Here is a 25,405-nt window from a genome sequence, read left to right on the forward strand (position 1 = left end):
AAACGTCTGGTAGAACTCCCCTGGGAAGCCATCTGGTCCTGGACTCTTATTTGTTGGGAGATTTTTGATAACCAATTCAATTTCTTCGCTGGTTATGGGTCTGTTCAAGCTTTCTATTTCCTCCTGATTGAGTTTTGGAAGAGTGTGGGTGTTTAGGAATTTGTCCATTTCTTCCAGGTTGTCCAATTTGTTGGCATGTAATTTTTCATAGTATTCCCTGATAATTGTTTGTATCTCTGAGGAATTGGTTGTAATAATTCCATTTTCATTCATGATTTTATCTATTTGGGTCATCTCCCTTTTCTTTTTGAGAAGCCTGGCTAGAGGTTTGTCAATTTTGTTTATTTTTTTCAAAAAACCAACTCTTGGTTTCGTTGATCCTGTGCTTTATCTAAATATAATTGCACAAAATGTGTTATGTGTGTGCCTGTGTTTGTGTGTTCTTCATATTTATCATTCATCATTCTCTGGAATCATCCATATTGCTGTGTGTAGTTGGAGTTCATTTAATTTGTTTTCTCTCCAGTAGTTTATGACTATATTATGAGTAATTTTCCCATTGTTGAGCATGTTTCTCCTTTATGTCTGCTTCAAATAATGCTATCATAAATATATTCCAAAATTTTGGGGTGCCTGGGTGGCTCACTCAGTTGAGCGACTGACTCTGGATCTTGGCTCAGGTCATGATTTTACAGTTCATGGGTTTGAGCCCCGCATCCTCACGGAGCCTGCTTGGAATTCTGTCCTCTCTGCCCCTCACCTGCTTGTGCTCGCTCTCTCTCAAAATAAATAAATAAACTTAAAAAATATTTTCAGTGCCCATGTACACAGAATTGAAATTAGAACATAAAATATTTGCATATATTCATCTTTAATATACAAAACAGATTTCCCAAATGTTTTTTATCCATTTACACTGTGCTAACAGTGTATTGCTCTATATCATCTCCCTAATTGGGCATTGTCAGATTGTCTATGTAGTTGCTATTTTGCTGGGTGTGTTTAGTATTTCCATGTTATGTTTCCTGATTTATAAATGAGGTTGAGCACCTGTTTGTATTATTATTGGCCATTTTATATCTTATGTATACAATTGCTGTTTGAGTCTCTGCCTGTTTTTCTATTGTGTTGCATTTTCGCTTGCTTTTTGAAAATTTCGTATATTCTGGATATAACAACTTTCTTGCTTTTTCATTCTTCTCCTCTTCATTATTTTATCTTTTGGTGAATAGAAATTTTAAATTTCAGTTAAGTTCAATTTATCAATCTTTTCATTTTTATTCTATGTCATGTAGATAATTTCTTTGGTATGTTTTGTTTCATTGTTCACATAAGATATACATCCTTTTTTGAATTTTTTTTGTCTTTTGTGACATAGGGGTCAAGATTAATTTTCCCCAATGACATTCAACTGAAACAGCACCATTTCTTAAAAATGAATTCCACGTTTTGATAAAATATCCATTATATGGGTATGATCTTTTTTGTTCTATTTTTTTAATTTTTTTTATGTTTATTTCTTTTTTTTTTTTTTTCAACTTTTTTTTTTTATTTATTTTTGGGACAGAGAGAGACAGAGCATGAACAGGGGAGGGGCAGAGAGAGAGGGAGACACGGAATCGGAAACAGGCTCCAGGCTCCGAGCCATCAGCCCAGAGCCTGACGCGGGGCTCGAACCCACGGACCGCGAGATCGTGACCCGGCTGAAGTCGGACGCTTAACCAACTGCGCCACCCAGGCGCCCCTTTATGTTTATTTCTGAGGCAGAGAGAGACAGAGCATGAACGGGGGAGGGTCAGAGAGAGGGAGACACAGAATCCGAAACAGGTTCCAGGCTCTGAGCTGGCAGCACAGAGCCCGACGCGGGGCTTGAACTCACAAACCGTGAGATCATGACCTGAGCTGAAGTCGGTCGCTCAACCAACTGAGCCACCCAGGTGCCCCTGTTCTAATTTTTTTGACTTAAAAACATTTTCTTACATCAATGCCATGTTACCTCTTCCATTTCCACCTAAATTTGTATATAAATTTCATAAGAACAATTTGGTGAGGTTTTTATTTAGATTGCCTTAAGTCTATTTAGAAATCTGAAGCACGTTGATATCTTTACAAAAATGAGTCAATTCATGAGCATGGTCTATTTATCTAAATAATCTGTATGTTTCTTAATATTTCACAGTTTTCTGTGTAGAGGTCCTTTACATATTTCACTAGATTTATTTTTAGCTATTGACATTGGTAATCATGATAGATATCAGCTCTAAGTTAAATTTTATTCTGTTTAATAATGGCACATGTGGATGTATGGTGTGGTTTGTTTTTGTTTTTGTTTTTTTTAATGCTTATTTTGAGAGAGAGAGAAAGAGTGAGAGTGAGTGTGGGGGAGGGATTGAGAGGGAGGAAAAGAGAGAATCCCAAGAAAACTCCACACTGTCAAGGCAGAGGCCAACATGGAACTTGATGTCTTGAACCCATGAGATCATGACCTGAGCCAAAGTCAGACTCTTAACTGACTGAACCACTCAGGTGCCCCTAGAATAATTTTTAGTAATTAAATTTTTTGTCAAATTTGGTGCAGCAGCATAAATTATTTATAAATCTGTAAAAGACTGCTTCAACTTCATGCGTTATTTTTGGGCAGTGTGGTAGACTTTTGTAAACTTTTACAAATAGCAGAGAAATATAGCTTAATAAAATTTTATTCTGGAGGATTTTTTTAGTGTTTATTTTTGAAGGAGACAGGGACAGAGCATGAGTGGGGGAGGGGCAGAGAGAGAGGAAGACACAGAATACTAAGTGGGCTCCCTGGCTCTGAGCTGTCAGCACAGAGCCTGATGCAGGGCTTGAACTCACCAGCCTTGAGATCATGACCTGAGCCTAAGTCGGACCCTTAACTGACTGAGCCACCCAGGTGCCTCTATTCTGGAGTTTTGTAGGTAATGAATGACATCTAGACTCCAATGCAAAATTAAATTTTCTAGTGTAACATCTTCCTGAATGCTTCCCATTATATTAAGTAGAGATACCTCAAAACTCTATCTGGTTTTCTTAACCTAAATCCATTGTCAAGGAAGGAGTTTTCTTTCTGTATCAAGGTTTAAATATAACTAAAATTTTTAGAGAAACTAGCAAATGAAAGGATCAGTTAATAAGGTAACCTATAATATTTGATTGAAATAATGGTTTGGAAAAAGATCTAAAGAATTTTCTTTACCTGTGGTGTTGTCTATGGAATTAAGAGCAGAGAGTCTATAACTATTGAGAACTTAACCACCCAAAAGAGATGAGTATTGAAAGACAAATGCAAGGCGATAATCCAAAAACTTAGTATTTTTGAACAGATGTGAAGATGGGTGTCAAGAGTCTTGTTTTCCCCTGAAATTTCTATATGAAAAAAATCACAAACTAAAAGAAGCATATGATACTGTTGATGCCATTTTTTCCTTTGTGTATACTTTCAAAATATTTAAATATATACTGAAAATACTCTATAAATTACCATGCATACATAGTTAACATCACACTGTCAGTTTGGCTGTTAAATACTTGACATTTACTTTTTTCAAAAGTAAATCTATTTATAATATATTTTTGGAGTTTCATATCAGTCATGGTTCTATAATAGAAGGTAAATCAACCTTAACATGATATTTTCAACATACTTGTTATCATTGTTTTTGGTTTTTTACTTTTGTATATTAAACTGTTTTCAAATTATCATTATCAGGAACAGATAAGTAATCTTGAAAATCGAAATTTCTTTAGTGTTTGGGTGATCTGAGAACTGAGAGAAAAGCCATGTTAGTAGAGAGAATAAGAACTTTTGAAAAACTAAAAGGAATGGTAAATGTACTGTTAAATATTATATAAGAACTGTATCCAGTAACATTATCCTATATCTTTACTACTTTGAACACTGGGAAGCAAGTGTATTTCAAATGACTTTGTATTTTCTACTAAATTCTTATTTATCTTCTATTTTTTGTATTACACTTTTCCACATTTGTTTTATACTTTGACCCAAAAATAATACTTCAAGTCTCATATATCACTTAAACCAAACCTAAGGAACAAATTTGGGGTTTATGCTTTATATATACAAGGATCAAATAATAGAATTATTGATCCCCTGGACCCTATGTCTTCATAGGTAAGGCGTATTTTTTAATATTTATGGAATTCTAGGGAGTATATATACAAGCAGAAGTTTAAATACTTTTTCAGTGGAAAAAATTGGTGACATTTTCTTTTGGGACATTTCCTTCTGACCATATTTATAAGTAAGTCCAAGTGGTATCATGCAGCAGATGAACTGGATGATTAAAAAGAGATAAAATTAACATAGAGTTAGTCCAGTTAATAATGTGATTTCTATCTTTTAATTTTTACTGGAACCCACACATTTTATGGAGTAGTGTATCCACAAACAATATTAGTAGTTTGATTTGCTGCATAAAAGCAAAGATATGTGCTTTCACAATTTGTATCAACTGTGACTTATCAGGAATGCAAGCTGAAGAAATGCTGCCTAGATGCATCTAATTCAAAAAATGGTGTCAAGATGTTGACCAAGTCATGCTATGATTTTGGCCTCTAGAAAATGCAAATCTCCAAATTATGATTTTTTTTTAGTCAGCAGTTAAAAGTAGGTGATATATAGACAAATTAAAGAAATGGATTTTTAGCAATTTGAATATCAAACTTCCAAAAGGGAACTCAGACAAGAATGCTATTCAAATAGCTTGTTACTTTGAATATAACAACAAGTCAATATTAAATACTGCAAATAGGAATATAAATGTTTCATGAGTAATGTAGAAGTAGTTACAAACATCCCATCAAAATTATAGAAAACACTCAAGAAATTTCACAAGATATATTTAAATATGCAAATAAATGAAAAACTAAAGCTTTTAAAGTTAGTTAGGAATTCTATAAAGAATAGACCAATACAAATTACTCTAGTAAACATTGGTGTGGCATGATTAAAGTAGAATGGATTTTGCAATATTTTAATGAAAACTGATACACTTTATTGTAACATTAATGATACATTTTGATTAGAGAGAAGGAAAATAAAGAATTCCTAAGAGTCATTGAAATTTGGAAATATTTAACGAATGGAAACAAAGCATAACAAAGTAAAAGCTCACCCTTCTGTCCACATGATGGCGCTGGAAACCGCAAGTTTGGTGGTGGTGTTTTTTTTTTTTTTTTCCCCCCGAAAAAGGAATACAGTGAGTTTATTTTCCTTAGGCAGAAAGGAAAAAGGCCACTCCATTTTTTGCTCTGATGCTGAAGCTGAAAAGGTGAGCAAATAAAAAATTATAGCAAATTGGAAATTATGTTTCCAAAAGCTATCGTGTGGTAGTGCAATAGACATTTGAAAATTGCAACGAATTTGCGATGGTATATTCTCAGAGGAGTCCAGGTTCCCGGCGCCTGCTGCTCTTGCTTCTGCTTCTTACAGCCTTGGAGTCAGGGAGTGGCCACGTCCACTACTCAATCCCGGAGGAGGTCAAACACGGCACCTTCGTGGGCCGCATCGCCCAGGACCTGGGGCTCGAGCTAGTGGAGCTAGTGCCACGCCTTTTCCGAGTGTCGTCCAAAGGTTATAGAGACCTTCTGGAAGTAAATCTGCAGAATGGCATTTTGTTTGTGAATTCTCGGATCGACCGGGAGGAGCTGTGTGGGCGGAACGCGGAGTGCAGCATCCACCTGGAGGTGATCGTGGACAGACCACTGCAGGTTTTCCATGTGGAAGTGGAGGTTAAGGACATTAACGACAACCCGCCCAGGTTCTTGCGTCGGGAACAAAGATTATTTATTTTAGAGTCAAGAATAGTAGATTCCCGGTTTCCGCTAGAGGGCGCATCTGATATGGATGTCGGAGCAAACGCAGAATTGAAATACAAATTAAATCCTAATGAATATTTTGACTTGGATGTTAAAACAAACGAAGAAGAAACAAACATTTTAGAGCTAGTATTGAAGAAAGCATTAGATAGAGAAGAAACCCAAGAACATCTTTTATTACTGACTGCAGTTGATGGAGGAAAACCTGAACTAACAGGTACAGTTCAATTATTGATCAGTGTATTGGATGCGAATGATAATGCCCCAAAATTTGATAAATCAGTTTATAATATAAGATTATTAGAAAATGCACCGAATGGGACATTAGTTATTAAACTGAATGCCTCAGATGCAGATGACGGCATTAATAAGGAAATAGTGTACCTTTTTAGTAATCTTGTTCTTGATAACGTCAGATCTAAATTTATAATCGATTCAAATAGTGGGGAAATAACAGTTAAGGGAGAACTGGATTATGAAGACTGTAATTTATATGAAATTAATATTGATGCTGTAGATAGAAGTTCATTCCCATTAACTGGACACTGCAAAGTTATAGTAAAACTTCTGGACGAGAATGATAATACCCCAGAGATAGTCATAACTTCCATATCTCTGCCTGTTCAAGAAGACGCTTCACTGGGGACCGTCATTGCCCTGATCAGTCTGTCCGATCGCGACTCAGGTCCCAACGGCCAGGTGACCTGCTTTCTGACACCCCATGTCCCCTTCAAGCTGGTGTCCACTTTCAAGAATTACTATTCGCTGGTGCTGGACAGCGCCCTGGACCGCGAGAGCGTGGCGAACTATGAGCTGCTGGTGACCGCACGGGACGGGGGCTCGCCTTCGCTGTCGGCCACGGCCAGCGTGTCCGTGGAAGTGGCCGACGTGAACGACAACGCGCCGACATTCGCGCAGGCCGAGTACACGGTGTTCGTGAAGGAGAACAACCCTCCCGGCTGCCACATCTTCACGGTGTCCGCGCGGGACGCGGACGCGCAGGAGAACGCGCTGGTGTCCTACTCGCTGGTGGAGCGGCGGGTGGGCGAGCGTGCGCTGTCGAGCTACGTGTCGGTGCACGCGGAGAGCGGCAAGGTGTACGCGCTGCAGCCGCTGGACCACGAGGAGCTGGAGCTGCTGCAGTTCCAAGTGAGCGCGCGCGACGCGGGCGTGCCTCCGCTGGGCAGCAACGTGACGCTGCAGGTGTTCGTGCTGGACGAGAACGACAACGCGCCCGCGCTGCTGCCGCTGCCTGGGGCGGGCGGCGCGGGCGGCGCCGTGAGCGAGCTGGTGTGGCGGTCGGTGGGCGCGGGCCACGTGGTGGCGAAGGTGCGCGCGGTGGACGCCGACTCGGGCTACAACGCGTGGCTGTCGTACGAGCTGCAGCCGGCGGCGGGTGGCGCGCGCAGCCCGTTCCGCGTGGCGCTGTACACGGGCGAGATCAGCACGACGCGCAGCCTGGACGAGGCGGACTCGCCGCGCCAGCGCCTGCTGGTGCTGGTGAGGGACCACGGCGAGCCGGCGCTGACGGCCACGGCCACCGTGCTGCTGTCGCTGGTGGAGAGCGGCCAGGCGCCCAAGGCCTCGTCGCGGGTGTTGGCGGGCGCCGCCGGCGCGGAGGCGGCGCTGGTGGATGTCAACGTGTACCTGATCATCGCCATCTGCGCGGTGTCCAGCCTGCTGGTGCTCACGCTGCTGCTGTACGTGGCGCTGCGGTGCTCGGCGCCGCCCAGCGAGGGCGCGTGCGGGCCGGGGAAGCCCACGCTGGTGTGTTCCAGCGCGGTGGGGAGCTGGTCGTACTCGCAGCAGAGGCGGCAGAGGGTGTGCTCTGGGGAGGGTCCGCCCAAGACCGACCTCATGGCCTTCAGCCCCAGCCTACCTCAAGGTCCCGGCTCTGCAGACATCGTGAGTCTCAAAAATATTATTCACAAAAATTTTCGTTAAGTCTTTAATATTTAATATTTCCTTCCATCTTTTTATTTTAAATTATGGTTTTATATTTGATTATTGTCTCATCATTTAGATGTAAATTCTGAATTGGTATTAATTCATTTACTTAAAATTGGTTATGGTTAGAATTCATTTTAGTTTGTTGCATATAATCGCTTTGCACTAATAGATTTATTTCAGTAACATACCTCCCCTTTTTTAGGTTTTAAAAGTTGGAGTTAATGGACTAGTGTTCGTTGCACAATAGAAAGTGTTTCCAAAATTAAATTTTTAATAAATATTTTAATTTTCAATCTTTAGGAAATGTAGGAAGATACTTGTATGACATATTTGGTGGAGTTATTTATTTTCAAAGTCTCCTATTATGACAGTTAATTTTTTTTACAGTGAAGTGTTTCTTTTAAAATTATTTATTTTTTAATATTTATTTTATTTTTTGAGAGAGATAGAGCATGAGTGGAGGGGTAGGCAGAGAGAGAGGGAGACACAGAATCCCAAGCAGCCTCCAGGCTCTGAACTGTCTGAACAGAGCCTGGCATGGGGCTCAAACTGGTGACTGTGAGATGGAGACCTGAGCCGAAGTTGGATGCTTAACTGACTGAGCCAGGCACCCCTTAACTTCCTTTTTAAGTAATATTTGTATACTGAATGATTCTTTTCAGGTTTCTCTAAATGGTTGGCTTTCACATACTTATGATGAATTTGATATTTATGATTAATTTTTTAACTTTAGAGGCTTCATTTATTTTTGAATATGAAATATACTTATATGGTTTACAGTGGTTTAAAATGTTTCCCTTCCAACTTCTGTATCAAGTCACTCGGTATACCTCCTTGAATATTTCTAAATTAAAAAAGTTTTAATTCTTTTATTTTAGAGAGAGAGCACAAAAGCGGGGGAGAGGGAGAGAGTGAGAATCTTTAGCAGGCTCCACGCTCAGCACAGAGCCTGACATGGGGCTCAATCCCAGGACCCTGGGATGGCGACCTGAACTGACATCAAGAGTGGGACACTTAGTTGACTGAGCCAACCAGGCACCCCTTAACTTTAATTAGCTAATTCAATTTTTTAATGTTTATTTTTGAGAGAGAGACAGAGCATGAGCAGGGGAGGAGCAGAGAGAGAGGGAGACACAGAATCCAAAGCAGGTCAAGGCTCTGAGTTTGTCAGCACAGAGCCTGATGTGGGGTCTGAACCCACGAACTCTGAGATCATGACCTGAGCCTAAGCCAGACACTTAACCAACTGATCTACCCAGGCGCCCCTAATTAGCTAGTTTTAAAGTTGATATTCAGAGAGACTCTTGACTTACAGCAAAATTTATGAAAAATCTTAACTGCTCTAGAAAACCTTCAATAATAAGACTGAAAGCTAATATATCTTTTCTCAAGGCTAATTTCCTGCAAGCAAAGGAAATTTTCATTTGGATGTTATTATTCATTAGCATATGAACTCTTTGTGTACCCACACTAAAAGCAATAGAAATTCAGCGATAGGGAATATTAGATAGATCTAGGTTAATTAGTTTAAGATGAAGCTTCTCATCTTGGTATTACAGTAGTCTGTGAGGATTTTGCAAGTATATGAGAATTTTGGAGCATGGGTGGTGGTATGTGTCCATTTGACAAATCCTTTTGTGACTCTCATTTTCTCATTTTGAGGAAGAGTTTAATCATCTCCAGCTGATAACATTACAGATGAATTCATGGTAAAATTTACATTTGGGCTTGACTTTGATATCAGGATAACATTTTTATAGGTAAAGAGAGAGGTAATTTTAGAAACACTTTGAACAAAGGTTGCACTGACGAAGAAGACAAGGAGGTGATCTATTTCATCTGCAAAATAGAATTCACATTGGAGAGTAGTCAAAAATAAAACTGGGAATGTTGGTTTTGATCCCATCTCAGGTCGTGTAGAAGTTATTCTAATGTCACGGAATTTCTACCTTTAACTGTACTCATGAAAATAAATATGGTAGTATGTGAAAGAAAAGACAGATGGACTGTTGACAGACTTTGAATAGGGCAAGTAAGGGATGAGGACTGATAAAAAATTCATACAGGCGACATGTACAATGTTCACTGCATTAAATCAAAATGAGAATTTCAAGGGTTTGAATTTGGGGGTTGTTAATGATGTCTCTTCATAATCTTCAAAGTGTAATCAAATTATTTTCTGAGAGTCATCACCATGCATAGGTAAAAATGTCAATGAGAACCATAGAAAGAGGGAAGGAAGGTGTGGGTTTGGGAATAACTTCAATAAAAGTCTTATTTGAAACATTGGAAATGGATGAGGACACTTAAAGGAAAGCATATACAAAGTTAAGATTGAGAGAAAAGGATGAACTCATTTAGGAGTGGCTGAAGGATCAGAGCAGCAAAGAACTATGGGTAGATATTCCACTAGAATTTGCAAGAATCAAGTATGTTAAGGAAAATTTTTTGAAGGGGAGGCCTAATAAAAGCTGCAGGGAAATTTAGAAATGGAAAGAATATGCACTAAAATTTTCATCTTCCATCATTAAATTTTTTTTAATGTTTATTTATTTTTGAGAGAGAGAGAGAGAGAGAGCGCATGAGCAGGGGAGGAGCAGAGAGAGAGGGAGACAGAATCAGAAGCAGGCTCCAGGCTCTGAGCTGTCAGTACAGAGCCCAATGCGGGGCTCAAACTCACGAACTGCAAGATCATGACCTGAGCTGAAGTCTGACACTTAACCCATTGAGCCACCCAGGCGCCCCCATCTTCCATTATTAAGTAAAAGAAACAGTCTTAGGAGTATTTGATATTTACTGAAAAAAGAAATAATGGACTGCAATCTATAAGATTTTTAAAATGTGGATAAAATTTGTTAATTTAAAATTACATTCTTTACCCATAGCAAAATATAATACCATATCCTGTAACAGAAGAATATGCACAAGTTTCTTCTCTACATAAAGAGATTAGGATAGTTTGCACTTCTAATTCCCAGGCTTACTTAAGATCACAAATTTTCTAACCTGGTTGATAACAGTAATTAAATTATTGGGAGAAAGTTGTTTATGAATTATCTGATCCCTTACCCTAGTCTAAATTCATAAAAGAAGTCAGACGAGATGAAAATGGCTCTGAAAATTACAAACATAAGGAGATTTACTATTAAATTAAGGCAAAATAAGATTTTTTTTTAATTTAAAGGACTATAGCGTAGCGAAGTTATGTGAATTCATTTCTTACCCTTTGTAGTCGCATGATGTCGCTGTCTACCATGAAGTTAATCTAGTTGTTACAGTATTCAAAATTCATTCCTCCTGTTACTGCTTGGTTCCACAAGCGCTGAGTGATGGCAGCGCAGAATTGGATTAACAGAGTCGGATCATACAATATTTCATCTTAATGACGAGGCAAGATCTTCTGATGGAAATAAAACAAGTATTTGACATGGTTATTACCCTGGAAGGCCCCCTGGGATCTCGGTGTCTGCTGCTCTCGCTTCTGCTGCTCGTAGCCTGGGAGGAGGGCAGCTGCCAGGTTCAGTACTCGGTCCCGGAGGAGGCTAAACATGGCACCTTCGTAGGCCGCATCGCCCAGGACCTGGGGCTGGAGCTGGCGGAGCTGGTGCCGCGCCTTTTCCGAGTCGAGTCCAAAGGCCGCGGGGATCTTCTCGAGGTAAATCTGCAGAATGGTATTTTGTTTGTGAATTCTCGGATCGACCGCGAGGAGCTGTGTGGGCGAAACGCAGAGTGCAGCATCCACCTGGAGGTGATCGTGGACAGGCCGCTGCAGGTTTTCCATGTGGAAGTGGTGGTGAAGGACATTAATGACAACCCGCCTGTGTTTCGTTTAAAGGAGCAAAGAGTGCTGATTTACGAATCAAGGCTGCCAGATTCTCTGTTTCCACTAGAGGGCGCGTCAGATGCGGATGTTGGCTCAAATTCTCTTTTAACCTATAGACTCAGTTCCAGCGAATACTTCTCCCTAGATGTGAAAACAAACAGTGATGACAATACACAAATTGGGCTCGTATTAAAGAAATCCTTGGACAGAGAGGAAGCTCCCGAACATAACTTATTTCTGACAGCCACCGACGGAGGCAAACCTGAACTCACAGGCACTGTTCAGCTGCTGGTCACTGTGCTGGACGTGAATGACAATGCTCCCGGTTTCGAACAGACTGAATATGAAGTAAGAATATTCGAAAACTCGGCTAACGGAACAATAGTAATCAGACTTAATGCTTCTGATCGGGATGAAGGAGTGAATGGGGAGATTTCATACTCTTTTAATAGTCTCGTTCCAACCATGGTTAGCGACCAGTTTAAAATAGATCCAAATACTGGAGAAATAGTAATTAGAGGGAATTTAGATTTTGAAAAAGTAAATTTATACAAAATTCGTATTGACGCGACGGACAAAGGCCACCCACCCATGGCTGGTCATTGCACCGTTTTATTGAAGGTTTTGGATGAAAATGATAATGTCCCTCAGATTGCATTGACTTCTTTATCCTTACCTGTCCGAGAGGACGCTCAATTAGGTACTGTGATTGCCCTCATTAGCGTGTCAGATCTCGACTCCGGTGCCAACGGCCAGGTGACCTGCTTTCTGACACCCCATGTCCCCTTCAAGCTGGTGTCCACTTTCAAGAATTACTATTCGCTGGTGCTGGACAGCGCCCTGGACCGCGAGAGCGTGGCGAACTATGAGCTGCTGGTGACCGCACGGGACGGGGGCTCGCCTTCGCTGTCGGCCACGGCCAGCGTGTCCGTGGAAGTGGCCGACGTGAACGACAACGCGCCGACATTCGCGCAGGCCGAGTACACGGTGTTCGTGAAGGAGAACAACCCTCCCGGCTGCCACATCTTCACGGTGTCCGCGCGGGACGCGGACGCGCAGGAGAACGCGCTGGTGTCCTACTCGCTGGTGGAGCGGCGGGTGGGCGAGCGTGCGCTGTCGAGCTACGTGTCGGTGCACGCGGAGAGCGGCAAGGTGTACGCGCTGCAGCCGCTGGACCACGAGGAGCTGGAGCTGCTGCAGTTCCAAGTGAGCGCGCGCGACGCGGGCGTGCCTCCGCTGGGCAGCAACGTGACGCTGCAGGTGTTCGTGCTGGACGAGAACGACAACGCGCCCGCGCTGCTGCCGCTGCCTGGGGCGGGCGGCGCGGGCGGCGCCGTGAGCGAGCTGGTGTGGCGGTCGGTGGGCGCGGGCCACGTGGTGGCGAAGGTGCGCGCGGTGGACGCCGACTCGGGCTACAACGCGTGGCTGTCGTACGAGCTGCAGCCGGCGGCGGGTGGCGCGCGCAGCCCGTTCCGCGTGGCGCTGTACACGGGCGAGATCAGCACGACGCGCAGCCTGGACGAGGCGGACTCGCCGCGCCAGCGCCTGCTGGTGCTGGTGAGGGACCACGGCGAGCCGGCGCTGACGGCCACGGCCACCGTGCTGCTGTCGCTGGTGGAGAGCGGCCAGGCGCCCAAGGCCTCGTCGCGGGTGTTGGCGGGCGCCGCCGGCGCGGAGGCGGCGCTGGTGGATGTCAACGTGTACCTGATCATCGCCATCTGCGCGGTGTCCAGCCTGCTGGTGCTCACGCTGCTGCTGTACGTGGCGCTGCGGTGCTCGGCGCCGCCCAGCGAGGGCGCGTGCGGGCCGGGGAAGCCCACGCTGGTGTGTTCCAGCGCGGTGGGGAGCTGGTCGTACTCGCAGCAGAGGCGGCAGAGGGTGTGCTCTGGGGAGGGTCCGCCCAAGACCGACCTCATGGCTTTCAGCCCTGGCCATCCACCCTGTCCATTAGTGGGTGATACGAGCCAACATCAGGATTTAAATGATGATCATTGTGCCAAGGTAAGTCTGAATTTTCATAATTAACATTTAATATATACTTGAAATGTTAAATTGTTTCCCAAGAATTTTTTATGTTTTCCAATTTTTAAAAATTGGAATACATTTACTTAAAATACATCTGTTCATTTTTTGGTTAACTATTGTAATCTATGTGGTTTGTTACTGGTCTTAATTTAAACTGGAACCAGACTTTCTATTTGTGGTGTTTCTTTTAATTGTGATAAACATTTTTTTCTAATTAATTCTGTAGAATTTTCATTTCTTTGTGTTTGATCCAAATAGTGTAGAAAGAGAAATTCAAGGGAATTTGCACTTTGAGCAAGTAAATTCATATAAAATATGCATTCCTCAGGCACTGCAAATCTCTTGAAAAAGTAAATTTTGAAAAATCTCTTAATTTGAATTTTATTTGGTGAGTTGCTTTTCAAGGAGAGCTATTTCTTTAAAAAATTTTTTTAATTTAAATTCCAGTTAGTTAACATACAGAGTTACATTAGTTTCAGGTGTACAACTTAGTGATTCAATATTTTCATACAATACCGGATGCTCATCACAAGTGCACTCCTTAATCCCTATCATCTATTTAACCCTATGGTAAACATCAGTTTGCTCTGTATAGTTAAGGGTCTGTTTCTTGATTTGCTTCTTTCTTTTTTCCCCTTTTCTCTTTGTTTTGTTTCTTAAATTGCACTTATGAATGAAATCATATCGTATTGGTCTTTCTCTGACTTATTTTTCTTAGCATAATACTCTCGCTCCATCCACCTTGTTGCAAATGGCAAGATTTCATTCTTTTTATGGCTGAGTAATATTCCATCGTGAATCTATGTACCACATTTTCTTTATCCATTCATCAGTTGAAGGACACTTGGGCTGTTTCCATACTTTGGCTATTGTAGATAATGCTGCTGTAAACATCAGTGTGCATGTATCCCTTTGAATTATTATTTTTGTATTCTTTGGTAAATACCTAGTAGTGCAATTGCTGGATTATAGGGTAGTTCTATTTTGAACTTTTGGAGGAATCTCCATACTGTTTTGCAGAGTGGCTGCACCAGTTTGCATTCTCACCAGCAGTGTAGGAGGGTTCCCCTTTCTTCACATCCTTGTCAACACCCATGGTTTCTTGTGTTTTTGATTGTAGCTATGTATGCCATGATATCTCATTATAGTTTTATTTGTATTTCCCTGACTGTGAGTGATATTGAGCATCTTTTCTTTTGTCTTTGGTCCATATGGATGTCTATTTTGGAAAAATGTCTATTCATGTCTTCTGCCCATTTTAAATCAGATTATTCATCTTGGGGTGTTGAGTTTTATAAGTACTTCCTATATTTGGATATCAACCCTTTATTAGATATGTCATTTGCAAATATCTTCCCCATTCTGCAGGTTGCCTTTTACTTTGTTGACTGATTCCTTCACTTAGCAGAAGTTTTTATTTTGATGAAGTTCCAATGGTTTATTTTTGCTTTTGTTTCCCTTGCCTCAGTTGACATACCTAGAAAGAAGTTGCTATTGGTCATGTCAAAAAGGTTACTACTTGTGTTCTCCTCTAGGATTTTCATGGTTTCAGGTCTATCATTTAGGTCTTTAATCTACTTTGAATTTATTTTTGTGTATTATTTTGTGTAAGAAAGTGGTCCAATTTGTTCTTTTGCATGTTATCATCCGGTTTTCCCAACACCATTTGTTGAAGAGACTGTCTTTTTTCCCTTGGATATTATTTTCTTCTTTGTCAAAGATTAATTGACCATTTAGTTGTGGGTTCTTTTCTGGGTTTTCTATTCTGTTCTGTTGATCTCTGTGTCTATTTTTGTACCAGTACCATACTGTCTTGATCACTACAGCTTTGGAATATAACTTGAAGTCCAGAGATGTGATGCCTCCAGCTTTGGTTTTATTTTTCAAGGTTGCTTTGGCTCTTCAGGGTCTTTTGTGACCTAAAATGTAAATTTTTGGATTATTTGTTCCTGCTCTATGAAAAATGCTGCTGATATTTTGATAGGGATTGCATTGTATGTGTAGATTGCACTGGGTAGTTTTGACATTTTAACAATATTTGTTCTTTGAATCCATGAGCAGGGAATGTCTTTCCATTTCTTTGTGTCATCGTCAATTTCTTTCACAAGTGTTTTATAGTTTTCACAGTACAGGTATTTTCCCCCTTTGGTTAGGTTTATTCCTAGGCATCTTATTGGTTTTGGTGTAAGTGTGAATGAGATTGATTCCTTAATTTCTCTTTCTGCTATTTCATTATTGGTGTATAGAAATGCAACAGATTTCTGCACGTTAATTTTGTGTCTTGTGACCTTACTGAATTTGTGTATCAGTTCTAACAGTTTTTTGGTGGAGTCTTTCAGGTTTCCTACATAGAGTATCATGTCATCTGCAAATAGTCAAAGTTTGACTTCTTCCTTGCTGATTTGGATGCCTTTTATTTCTTTTTGTTGTCTGGTTGCTGTGGCTGGGACTTCCAGTACTATGTTAAATAACAGTAGCGAGAGTGAACATCCTTATCTTTTTCATGACTGTAGAGGAAAATCTGTCAGTTTTTCCTCACTGAGAATATTAGCTGTGGGTTTTTAACATATGGCCTTTATTATGTTGAGGTATGTTCCCTCTAAACCTACTTTGTTGAGAGTTTTTATCATGAATGGATTTTGTGCTTTGTCAAATGCTTTTTCTGCATCTACTGAAAGGATCATATGGTTCTTATTTATTTTTGGGGTGTATTACATTGATTGATTTATAAATAAATTAAAGTAATATTCTTTATTAATGGGGTATATTACATTGATTGATTTGTAAATATTGAACCACCTTGCAACCTAGGAATAAATCCCACTTGATCATGGTGAATGATTTTTTTTTAATGTATTGTTGGATTCAGCCTCATAGAATAAGTTTGGAAGTTTTCTTTCCCTTTCCGTTTTTTCAAATAGTTTGAGAAGAATAGGTATTAAGAATAGGTATTAACTCTTCTTTTTTTTTAAACTTTTGCATTCCCATCTTTTTTTAAAAATATTTACTTATTTTTGAAAGAGAGAGAGAGACACACACACACAGTGTGAGTAGGGGAGGGGCAGAGAGAGAGGGAGACAGAATCTGAAGAAGGCTCCAGGCTGCAAGCTGTCAGCACAGAGCCCAGTGTGGAACTTGAACTCATGAACTGTGAGATCATGACCTGAGCTGAAGTTGGACACTTAACTGACTGAGCCACCCACTCACCCCTATTAACTCTTCTTTAAATGTTTGGTAGAATTTGCCTTGAAGTCATCTGGCCCTGGACTTTTGTTTCTTGGGAGTTTTTTGATTACTGATTCCATTTCTTTGCCATTTCACAAATAGGTCTGTTCAAGTTTTCTGTTTCTTCCTATTTCAGTTTTGGTAATTATATGTTTCTAGAAGTTTATCCATCTCTTTCAGCTTGTCCAATTTATTGTCATATAGTTTTTCATAATATTCTCTTATAATTGTTTGTATTTATGTGGTGTTGGTTGTTATTTCTCCTCTCTCTTTGTGATTTTTAAAAATTTGGGTCCTTTCTCTTTTCTTTCTGATAAGTCTGCCTAGAAGTTTATGAATTTTATTAATGTTTTCAAAGAACCAGCTTCTGGTTTCATGGATCTGTTCTATTGTTTTTCTCTTTTTTTAAGTTTGTATATCATTTATTTCTGCTCTAATCTCTCCTATTTCCCTCCATCAGTTGGCTTTAGGCTTCATTTATTGTTCTTCCTCTAGCTCCTTTAGGTGTAAGTTCAGGCTGTTTATTTGAGATTTTTTCTTGTTTCTTAAGGTAACCCTGTATTGCTATATACCTTTTTTCTTAGGACAGCTTTTGCTGCATCGCCAAGGTTTTGGACCATCGTTTGTTTCTATGTATTTTTAAAAATCTCTTCTTTGATTTCCTGGTTGACCCATTCAATGTGTATCATCATGATGTTTAACCTCCCTGTATTTGTGGTCTTTCCAAATTTTTCTTGTGGTTGACTTCTAGTTTCATAGTGTTCTGGTTAGAAAAGGTGCATGGTGTGATTTCAGTCTTTTTATATTTGTTGAGGCCTGATTTGTGACCTAATAAGTGATCTATTCTGGAGAATGTTCCATGTGCACTCCAGAAGAATGTGAATTCTACTGCTTTAGGATGGAATGTTCTGAATATAACTGTTAAGTCCATCTGGTCCAATGTGTCATTTGAAGCCATTGTTTCCTTGTTTATTTTCTGTTTAAATGATCTGTCCATTGATGTAAGTGGGGTGGTAAAGTCTACTGTTATTGCATTATTATCAATTAGTTCCCTTATATTTGTTATTAATTGTTTTACATATTTGGGTGCTTTCACGTTGGGTGCATAAATATTTACAATTGTTAGATCTTCTTGGATTGTCTCCTTCATTATGATATAGTACCCTCCTTTAAGGTAAGTGTACTCTTAATCCCCTTTACCTATTTCACCCTTCTTCCCACCCACTTCCCCTCTGGTAACCATCTTCTCTTAGTTAAGAGTCTGTTTTTTTGTTTGTTTGTTTGTCTCATTTTTCCCCTTTATTCATTTGTTTTGTTTCTTAAATTCCACATATGAATGAAATCATATGGTATTTGTATTTCTCTGACTGATTTATTTTACTTAGCATTATACTCTCTAGATCTATCCATATATTTGCAAATGGCAGGATTTCATTCTTTTTATGGCTAAATAATATTCCATTGTATATATATATATACCATCTCTTCTTTAGCCACTCATCTATCAATGGAAATGGGCTGCTTCCATAATTTGGCTGTTGTAAATAATGCTGCAGTAAACAGGGGTGCATATATCCCTTCAACTTAGTGTTTTCATATTCTTTGGGTAGATACTCAGTAGAGTAATAAATGGACCATATGATAATTCTATTTTTAAATTTTTTATGAACTTCCATATTGTGTTCGATAGTGTCCACACCAGTTTGCATCCCTACCAAAAGTGCATGAGGGTTCCATTTTCTCCATATCGTCACCAATACTTGTTGCCTTTTTTTTTTTTTAATTTTAGCCATTCTGATAGGTATGAGGTGATACCTCATTATGGTTTTGACTAGCGTTTCCCTGCTGATGAGTGAATGTTGGACATCTTTTCATGTGTCTTTTGGCCATCTGTATGTTTTCTTTGGAGAAATGTCTATTCATATTTTCTGCCCATTTTTAATTGGATTATTTGGTTTTTGAGTGTTGAGTTGTATAAGTTCTTTATACATTTCGGATACTAACCCTTTATCAGATATGTCATTTGGAAATATCTTCTCCCATTCAGTTGGTTGTCTTTTAGTTTTGTTGCCTGTTTCCTTTGCTGTGCAAAAGCTTTTTATTTTAATGAGGTCCCAATAGTTTATTTTTGCTTTTATTTACCTTGCCTCAGGTGACACATCTAGAAAGATGTTGTTATGGCCAATGTCAGAGAAATTACTGCAAGTGCTCATTTCTATGATTTTTATGATTTCAGCTCTCACATTTAGGTCCTTAATCCATTTTGAGTTTATTTTTGTATATGGTGTAAGAAAGTGGTCCATTTTCATTCTTTTGCATGAGCTGTCTGCTTTTTCCAACATCATTTGTTGAAGAGACTGTATTTTTTTCCATTGCATATTCTTGCTTCCAAGTGTTGTGAGTTTCAGAATTTTAGTGAACATTTATATTTCTTGCTTATTTAAAAGAAAGGTATGTGTAAGTCAAAGAAAGGAGGGTCACAAGGATGATTTGAGCTTTAGAAGCTGTATTATCTGAGTAACTGATTATGTTACCCATGACTGTAACTTTTTTGTAATGTAGTTTGATTTTTTTAACTCTAAATTAGACTGTGATTTGTATGGTCACATAAATTCACCCCTCTAGCCCACACCTAGTTGGACTAATATGTAATGTCCACAGCAGACTTTCAAGAACCATTTATAGTACTTAACTTTAAAGAAATGAGGACGCTTTAAAAATGTGAATGAGTAGGCTTAGCTAAATTATATTCATAGTTGCTGTTTATAGAATTGTTATTAGTATACCTTTTGAGTTTATAGTCAACGTATCATCCTGAAATATTCTTTAACTTATAACTAGCTCCCCTATTCTCCATTTTAAAAGGAAATCTAAGTTAAGACTACGATTTCCAACCAACCAGTCTTAAACATTTTTTATAAACCTATGCCACTATAAATTATATGACTAAATGCTATTAAAGACAATTAATTATGAGAAATGTGGTTTTAAAATTTGTACCTGCTCTTATTTAGTGTTACTACATAAATGGTATGCCTCTGTGGTTTTATTGTCCATTTTTGTGCTAATTAAAAACATGCAGATTGGAAAAATCTCAGGCAGATCAAAATTGGAAAGCAATACAGGTGTAATAATTATTCTACTTGCAATTGGGAACATGGGAATAAAATACTCATGAGAATTTGCTCTATTAAGTAAAACTGAAAATGATAAAACACCCCAAGCTTGATCGAAGGATTGCTCTAAGTATGACAGATGAATACTAACATTATGTGATGAAATAAATTTATGTTATGAAATAATCTCAGTTAAATTGGAGACTGTAAAAACAGGTGGACATTCATAAAATCTGGGACTTAGAAAGAATGGAAAGAATAAAGAGATAAGAACCATGAACTTTTGGAATGGAGTATATAAATTCTGATGAAAAGAGAAATTCAAGATACTTTCTCCATGCAAAATTCACTTAATACAAATGATTTCTCTTCAAAGACCCCACTAACCCTCTATTATTGTGTTTTCTCCAGAAAAGTATATGAATTAGTTGCTTATATTCCTTGCTTCCTACAAACAAATACCTCTTCTAAGTTTTTCTTCCACTCGTAAATACTTGAGATCTTGGGTCCCTAGAGATACCAAGAATTTTCTTAACAGAAATCTAAGAAATGAAGTTGCCTGAACTTTATATAAACAAAATATTTTAAAATTTACTGCTCCTGACATGATTCATTTTATTTTTATTTTAAAACTGGGAAAACGTATTTTCAAGGCATAAGGAGACCACAGTTATGGTCACACTAAATATTCAGAAGTTAAGTCTCTTAATGCTTTCAGCAAACATGAGAAGTGTTGTTCTACGCTTTAACAAAACTGAAGGAAAAAAATCAGGTTAAAATAAAATTTAACATTTATTAATAAAATTGATAATTATAGTTCGTACTTACTATTTGACCACATGATGTCGCTCTTTACCGCGAAATTCTCTCATTCAAGACAAAACGAAGTCCTCCGTTTTCATATTAGAAAGATTCTCCACTGTGTTTTTCTATGCGGATGTTGAACAATGGAGAGCACATCAGGATAGTAACGAAGGGGTAAGATTCCTCCAAATATTGAGATAAGTTACGCCGATTTGAATAATTTTAAAATCCCAATTAATTTGAAATGGTGTACTCGAATCGAGGCGACCGGGGGCACCAGCATCTACTGCTGTTTTTTATAATCCTCACAGCCTGGGAAAGCGGGAGCGGCCAGGTCCACTACTCAGTCCCGGAGGAGGCCAAACACGGCACCTTCGTGGGCCGCATCGCGCAGGACTTGGGGCTGGAGCTGGCGGAGCTGGTGCCGCGCCTTTTCCGAGTGGCTTCCAAAGGCCACGGGGACCTTCTGGAGGTAAACCTGCAGAATGGTATTTTGTTTGTGAATTCTCGGATCGACCGCGAGGAGCTGTGTGGGCGGAGCGCGGAATGCAGTATCCACCTGGAGGTGATCGTGGACAGGCCGCTGCAGGTTTTCCATGTGGAAGTGGAGGTGAAGGACATTAACGACAACCCGCCCGTATTCCCGGAGACAAAAAAGAATCTGTTTATAGCCGAATCCAGGATGCTTGACTCTAGGTTTCCACTAGAGGACGCTTCCGATGCAGATATCGAGGAGAACGCTTTGTTGACTTACAAACTGAGCCCCAACGAGTTTTTCTCTCTGGACGTACCAACCAATGGCGAACAGGAAAAACCTCTTGGTCTTGTATTACGGAAATCTTTAGACAGGGAAGAATCTCCGGAACTTCATTTATTGCTCACAGCCACTGATAGAGGCAAACCTGAGCTGACTGGCACTGTTCAGTTACTCATCAAAGTGCTGGATGCCAATGACAACGCACCAGTTTTCGACAGAACACTCTATGCGGTGAAATTACCAGAAAATGTTCCCAATGGAACATTGGTAATTAAACTTAATGCCTCAGATTTGGATGACGGCATGAATGGGGATATTATTTACTCATTCTCTAGTGACGTTTCCCCAGATATAAAATCTAAATTCTACATGGATGCCATAAATGGAGAAATTATAGCAATAGGACATATAGATTTTGAAGAATGTAAAACCTACAAAATTCGAGTAGAAGCGATCGATAAAGGCTATCTACCACTAGCTGGTCACTGTACAGTTCTTGTGCAAGTTTTGGACGCTAATGATAATGCTCCAGAGTTGGCTGTTACTTCCCTGTCTCTCCCTATCTCAGAGAATGCTCAGCGGGGCACAGTCATCACCTTGATCAGTGTGTCTGACCGAGATTCTGGAGCTAATGGCCAGGTGACCTGCACACTGTCGCCCCATGTCCCCTTCAAGCTGGTGTCCACCTTCAAGAATTACTATTCGCTGGTGCTGGACAGCGCCCTGGACCGTGAGAGCGTGGCGGACTATGCTCTAGTAGTGACAGCACGGGACGGGGGCTCGCCTTCGCTGTCGGCCACGGCCAGCGTGTCCGTGGAAGTGGCCGACGTGAACGACAACGCGCCGACATTCGCGCAGGCCGAGTACACGGTGTTCGTGAAGGAGAACAACCCTCCCGGCTGCCACATCTTCACGGTGTCCGCGCGGGACGCGGACGCGCAGGAGAACGCGCTGGTGTCCTACTCGCTGGTGGAGCGGCGGGTGGGCGAGCGTGCGCTGTCGAGCTACGTGTCGGTGCACGCGGAGAGCGGCAAGGTGTACGCGCTGCAGCCGCTGGACCACGAGGAGCTGGAGCTGCTGCAGTTCCAAGTGAGCGCGCGCGACGCGGGCGTGCCTCCGCTGGGCAGCAACGTGACGCTGCAGGTGTTCGTGCTGGACGAGAACGACAACGCGCCCGCGCTGCTGCCGCTGCCTGGGGCGGGCGGCGCGGGCGGCGCCGTGAGCGAGCTGGTGTGGCGGTCGGTGGGCGCGGGCCACGTGGTGGCGAAGGTGCGCGCGGTGGACGCCGACTCGGGCTACAACGCGTGGCTGTCGTACGAGCTGCAGCCGGCGGCGGGTGGCGCGCGCAGCCCGTTCCGCGTGGCGCTGTACACGGGCGAGATCAGCACGACGCGCAGCCTGGACGAGGCGGACTCGCCGCGCCAGCGCCTGCTGGTGCTGGTGAGGGACCACGGCGAGCCGGCGCTGACGGCCACGGCCACCGTGCTGCTGTCGCTGGTGGAGAGCGGCCAGGCGCCCAAGGCCTCGTCGCGGGTGTTGGCGGGCGCCGCCGGCGCGGAGGCGGCGCTGGTGGATGTCAACGTGTACCTGATCATCGCCATCTGCGCGGTGTCCAGCCTGCTGGTGCTCACGCTGCTGCTGTACGTGGCGCTGCGGTGCTCGGCGCCGCCCAGCGAGGGCGCGTGCGGGCCGGGGAAGCCCACGCTGGTGTGTTCCAGCGCGGTGGGGAGCTGGTCGTACTCGCAGCAGAGGCGGCAGAGGGTGTGCTCTGGGGAGGGTCCGCCCAAGACCGACCTCATGGCTTTTAGTCCCAGCCTTACCCCGTGTCCAGTACCAGATGTGCAAAGGGAAGAACAGTCTAGTGGAGAGGACTACTCAAGGAAGGTGAGTTATTACTTTTTATTTCCATATGTTGCCTTATGAATAATATTTTATTAACCGCTTTCCCCCGTCTTATGTATGTCTCGGATATCTTCATCCTTTATAACATAGCATATTTCTATAATCAAATATTTTAGTAATACCTAATATAATATTTATTTTAAAGTTCATGTTGTATTTTGTCTATTGTACCTTATGCATTTTTTCTTGATACTTCAATTTTTTAAATTATTCAACCTATTTTTAAATATTTATATTTCCAATACAAGTATTTGATGTAGTTTGTAGGTTTTTTTCCCTTAAACCACTGTCTTTTTTTTATGTTACAAGTATTTATGAGATTAGTACTTTATTTAATTTGTACTCATTAGTACTTTAATTTTACTTAACTTTCAAATCTAAATTTTGAAATGACCCTATTATCTTAACAAAGACTGCTCTGGTAAATTCTCTTGATGGTGAAACAATATAACTTATAATGCATACTATATCCTCAGTAGGCAGTGTTTACATTTTGTTTTTAATGGTAAGATATGTAGACTTAAAGTTTGTTCATAAATGTCATAATTGGGGCACCTGGATGGCTCATTCGGTTGAGCATCCTACTTTGACTCAGGTCATGGTCTTAATGTGTTCAAACGCAACATTGGGCTCCCTCCTATGAGCAGGAAGTCTGCTTAGGATCCTCTGTCCTCTTCTCTCTCTGCCCCCCACCCCCTGCCCACTCGCAGGCTCTCTCTGGCAAAAATAAACATTAAACATAAAAATAGTTATTATGTAATAGTTATTGACATAATTTTACGCAGTAGCTTTTTATCATCTACTCCTCTATCAGCATGAAATCTTGCTTATGATATTCAAGTATTAGCTTTTTCATTCTGAGGAAAGAGTCATGATTATGTTTAATAATGGAGAATATTTGAAAATCACTTTAAGGAGCTCAAAAAAGTTACTTTAGTCAAAATTAATATGAAAAATTTGAAGAGAAAATTGAATTGTTTTCTTAGAATGTTTCCTACTGATTTCATATCATATAAGTGCAATTTAGGTTATAACTACTTTAGTCATCTTAAACAGGGTTGTGTTGGAAGAGGTGGACTGAGAAATGCCAGATAATTAACTCGCAGGATGCCAACACTATCCTATTCATTATTACATTCTAAAACATGTTATCTGATCCCTATGATTTAATTTTTGTTTAAGTTCAGTGTTACCAAAATAGTGCAACTAGTTTACGATCTTGACTCTGGTTCTTAGCAATACTTTTTCCTTTCTGTATGCAGACTGAATTTTTACTCTGAATGTGCCTCACAAAAAGCTTCCCATAAATCTTGAAATCTCAGGGCACCTGGGTCACTCAGTTGGTTAAGTATCCCTCTATTGATTTTGGCTTAGGACATGATCTTGTAGTTCATGAGTTCGAGCCCACATTGGCTCCTCACCAACAGTGCGACAGTGAGGAGCCTACTTGGGATTCTCTCTCTCTTTGTCTCTGTCTCTCCCCGCACCTCCCCCCCCCCAAAAAAAAATTAAAAAAAAAAAACCAAAAAACCCTTGAAATCTCTATTCAAGTTTAGGAACACCAGAAGAGACAATTGTGGCAGGAGTTTAAGCATGGCATTGCCTTCAGTGTTAATACTTCCCATGGCCAGTCTCTAACTCTCAGAGATTACAAATGATAAGTTAATGCAAAGTATTTAAACTTGTGTACAGAATTCCTTTCTTTTATATCTGCCTTCTCTTTCAGCCCTTTATAATGTCATTTTATCCCCCTTGCAGAAAGGTCTTATACTAAGGTATCTGTTTATCTGAGCAATTAATGAAACACAGAATTGTGTGTTTACCAATTTAGTCTTATTTATTTTACTTTGCTTTTGGGGGGCATGTTTAAAACACAACTATGCACCAAAAATTTAACATAACTAATTAGCATTTTACCCAGCCACATAATAATTTTAAAGTCTTTGC

General features: G+C 40.7%; 3 protein-coding genes across 3 annotated transcripts; all 3 read left to right on the forward strand.

The window, feature by feature from the left end:
* Positions 1-5,335: 5,335 nt before the first annotated feature.
* Positions 5,336-7,800, forward strand: LOC122230537 (protocadherin alpha-5-like). Its single transcript, XM_042956398.1, has one exon. It carries the CDS (start codon positions 5,407-5,409, stop codon positions 7,798-7,800), a length of 2,394 nt encoding a protein of 797 aa, XP_042812332.1. The 5' UTR covers positions 5,336-5,406.
* A 2,998-nt stretch (positions 7,801-10,798) lies between these two features.
* Positions 10,799-13,948, forward strand: LOC102953490 (protocadherin alpha-6). Its single transcript, XM_042956408.1, has 2 exons — positions 10,799-13,630; positions 13,913-13,948. Exons 1-2 carry the CDS (start codon positions 11,189-11,191, stop codon positions 13,946-13,948), a joined length of 2,478 nt encoding a protein of 825 aa, XP_042812342.1. The 5' UTR covers positions 10,799-11,188.
* Positions 13,949-21,104: 7,156 nt separating this feature from the next.
* LOC122230543 (protocadherin alpha-7-like) lies at positions 21,105-25,249 on the forward strand (the record flags this gene model as incomplete). The annotated part of the gene is given in 3 exon segments (XM_042956418.1): positions 21,105-21,117; positions 21,120-23,440; positions 25,217-25,249. Coding segments are annotated over 3 exon segments (2,367 nt in total), but the record flags the coding sequence as incomplete, so codon positions are not given.
* Positions 25,250-25,405: the final 156 nt, after the last annotated feature.

This window comes from Panthera tigris, chromosome A1 (genome assembly GCF_018350195.1).
Source record: "Panthera tigris isolate Pti1 chromosome A1, P.tigris_Pti1_mat1.1, whole genome shotgun sequence".
NCBI classification, from domain to species: Eukaryota; Metazoa; Chordata; class Mammalia; order Carnivora; family Felidae; genus Panthera; species Panthera tigris.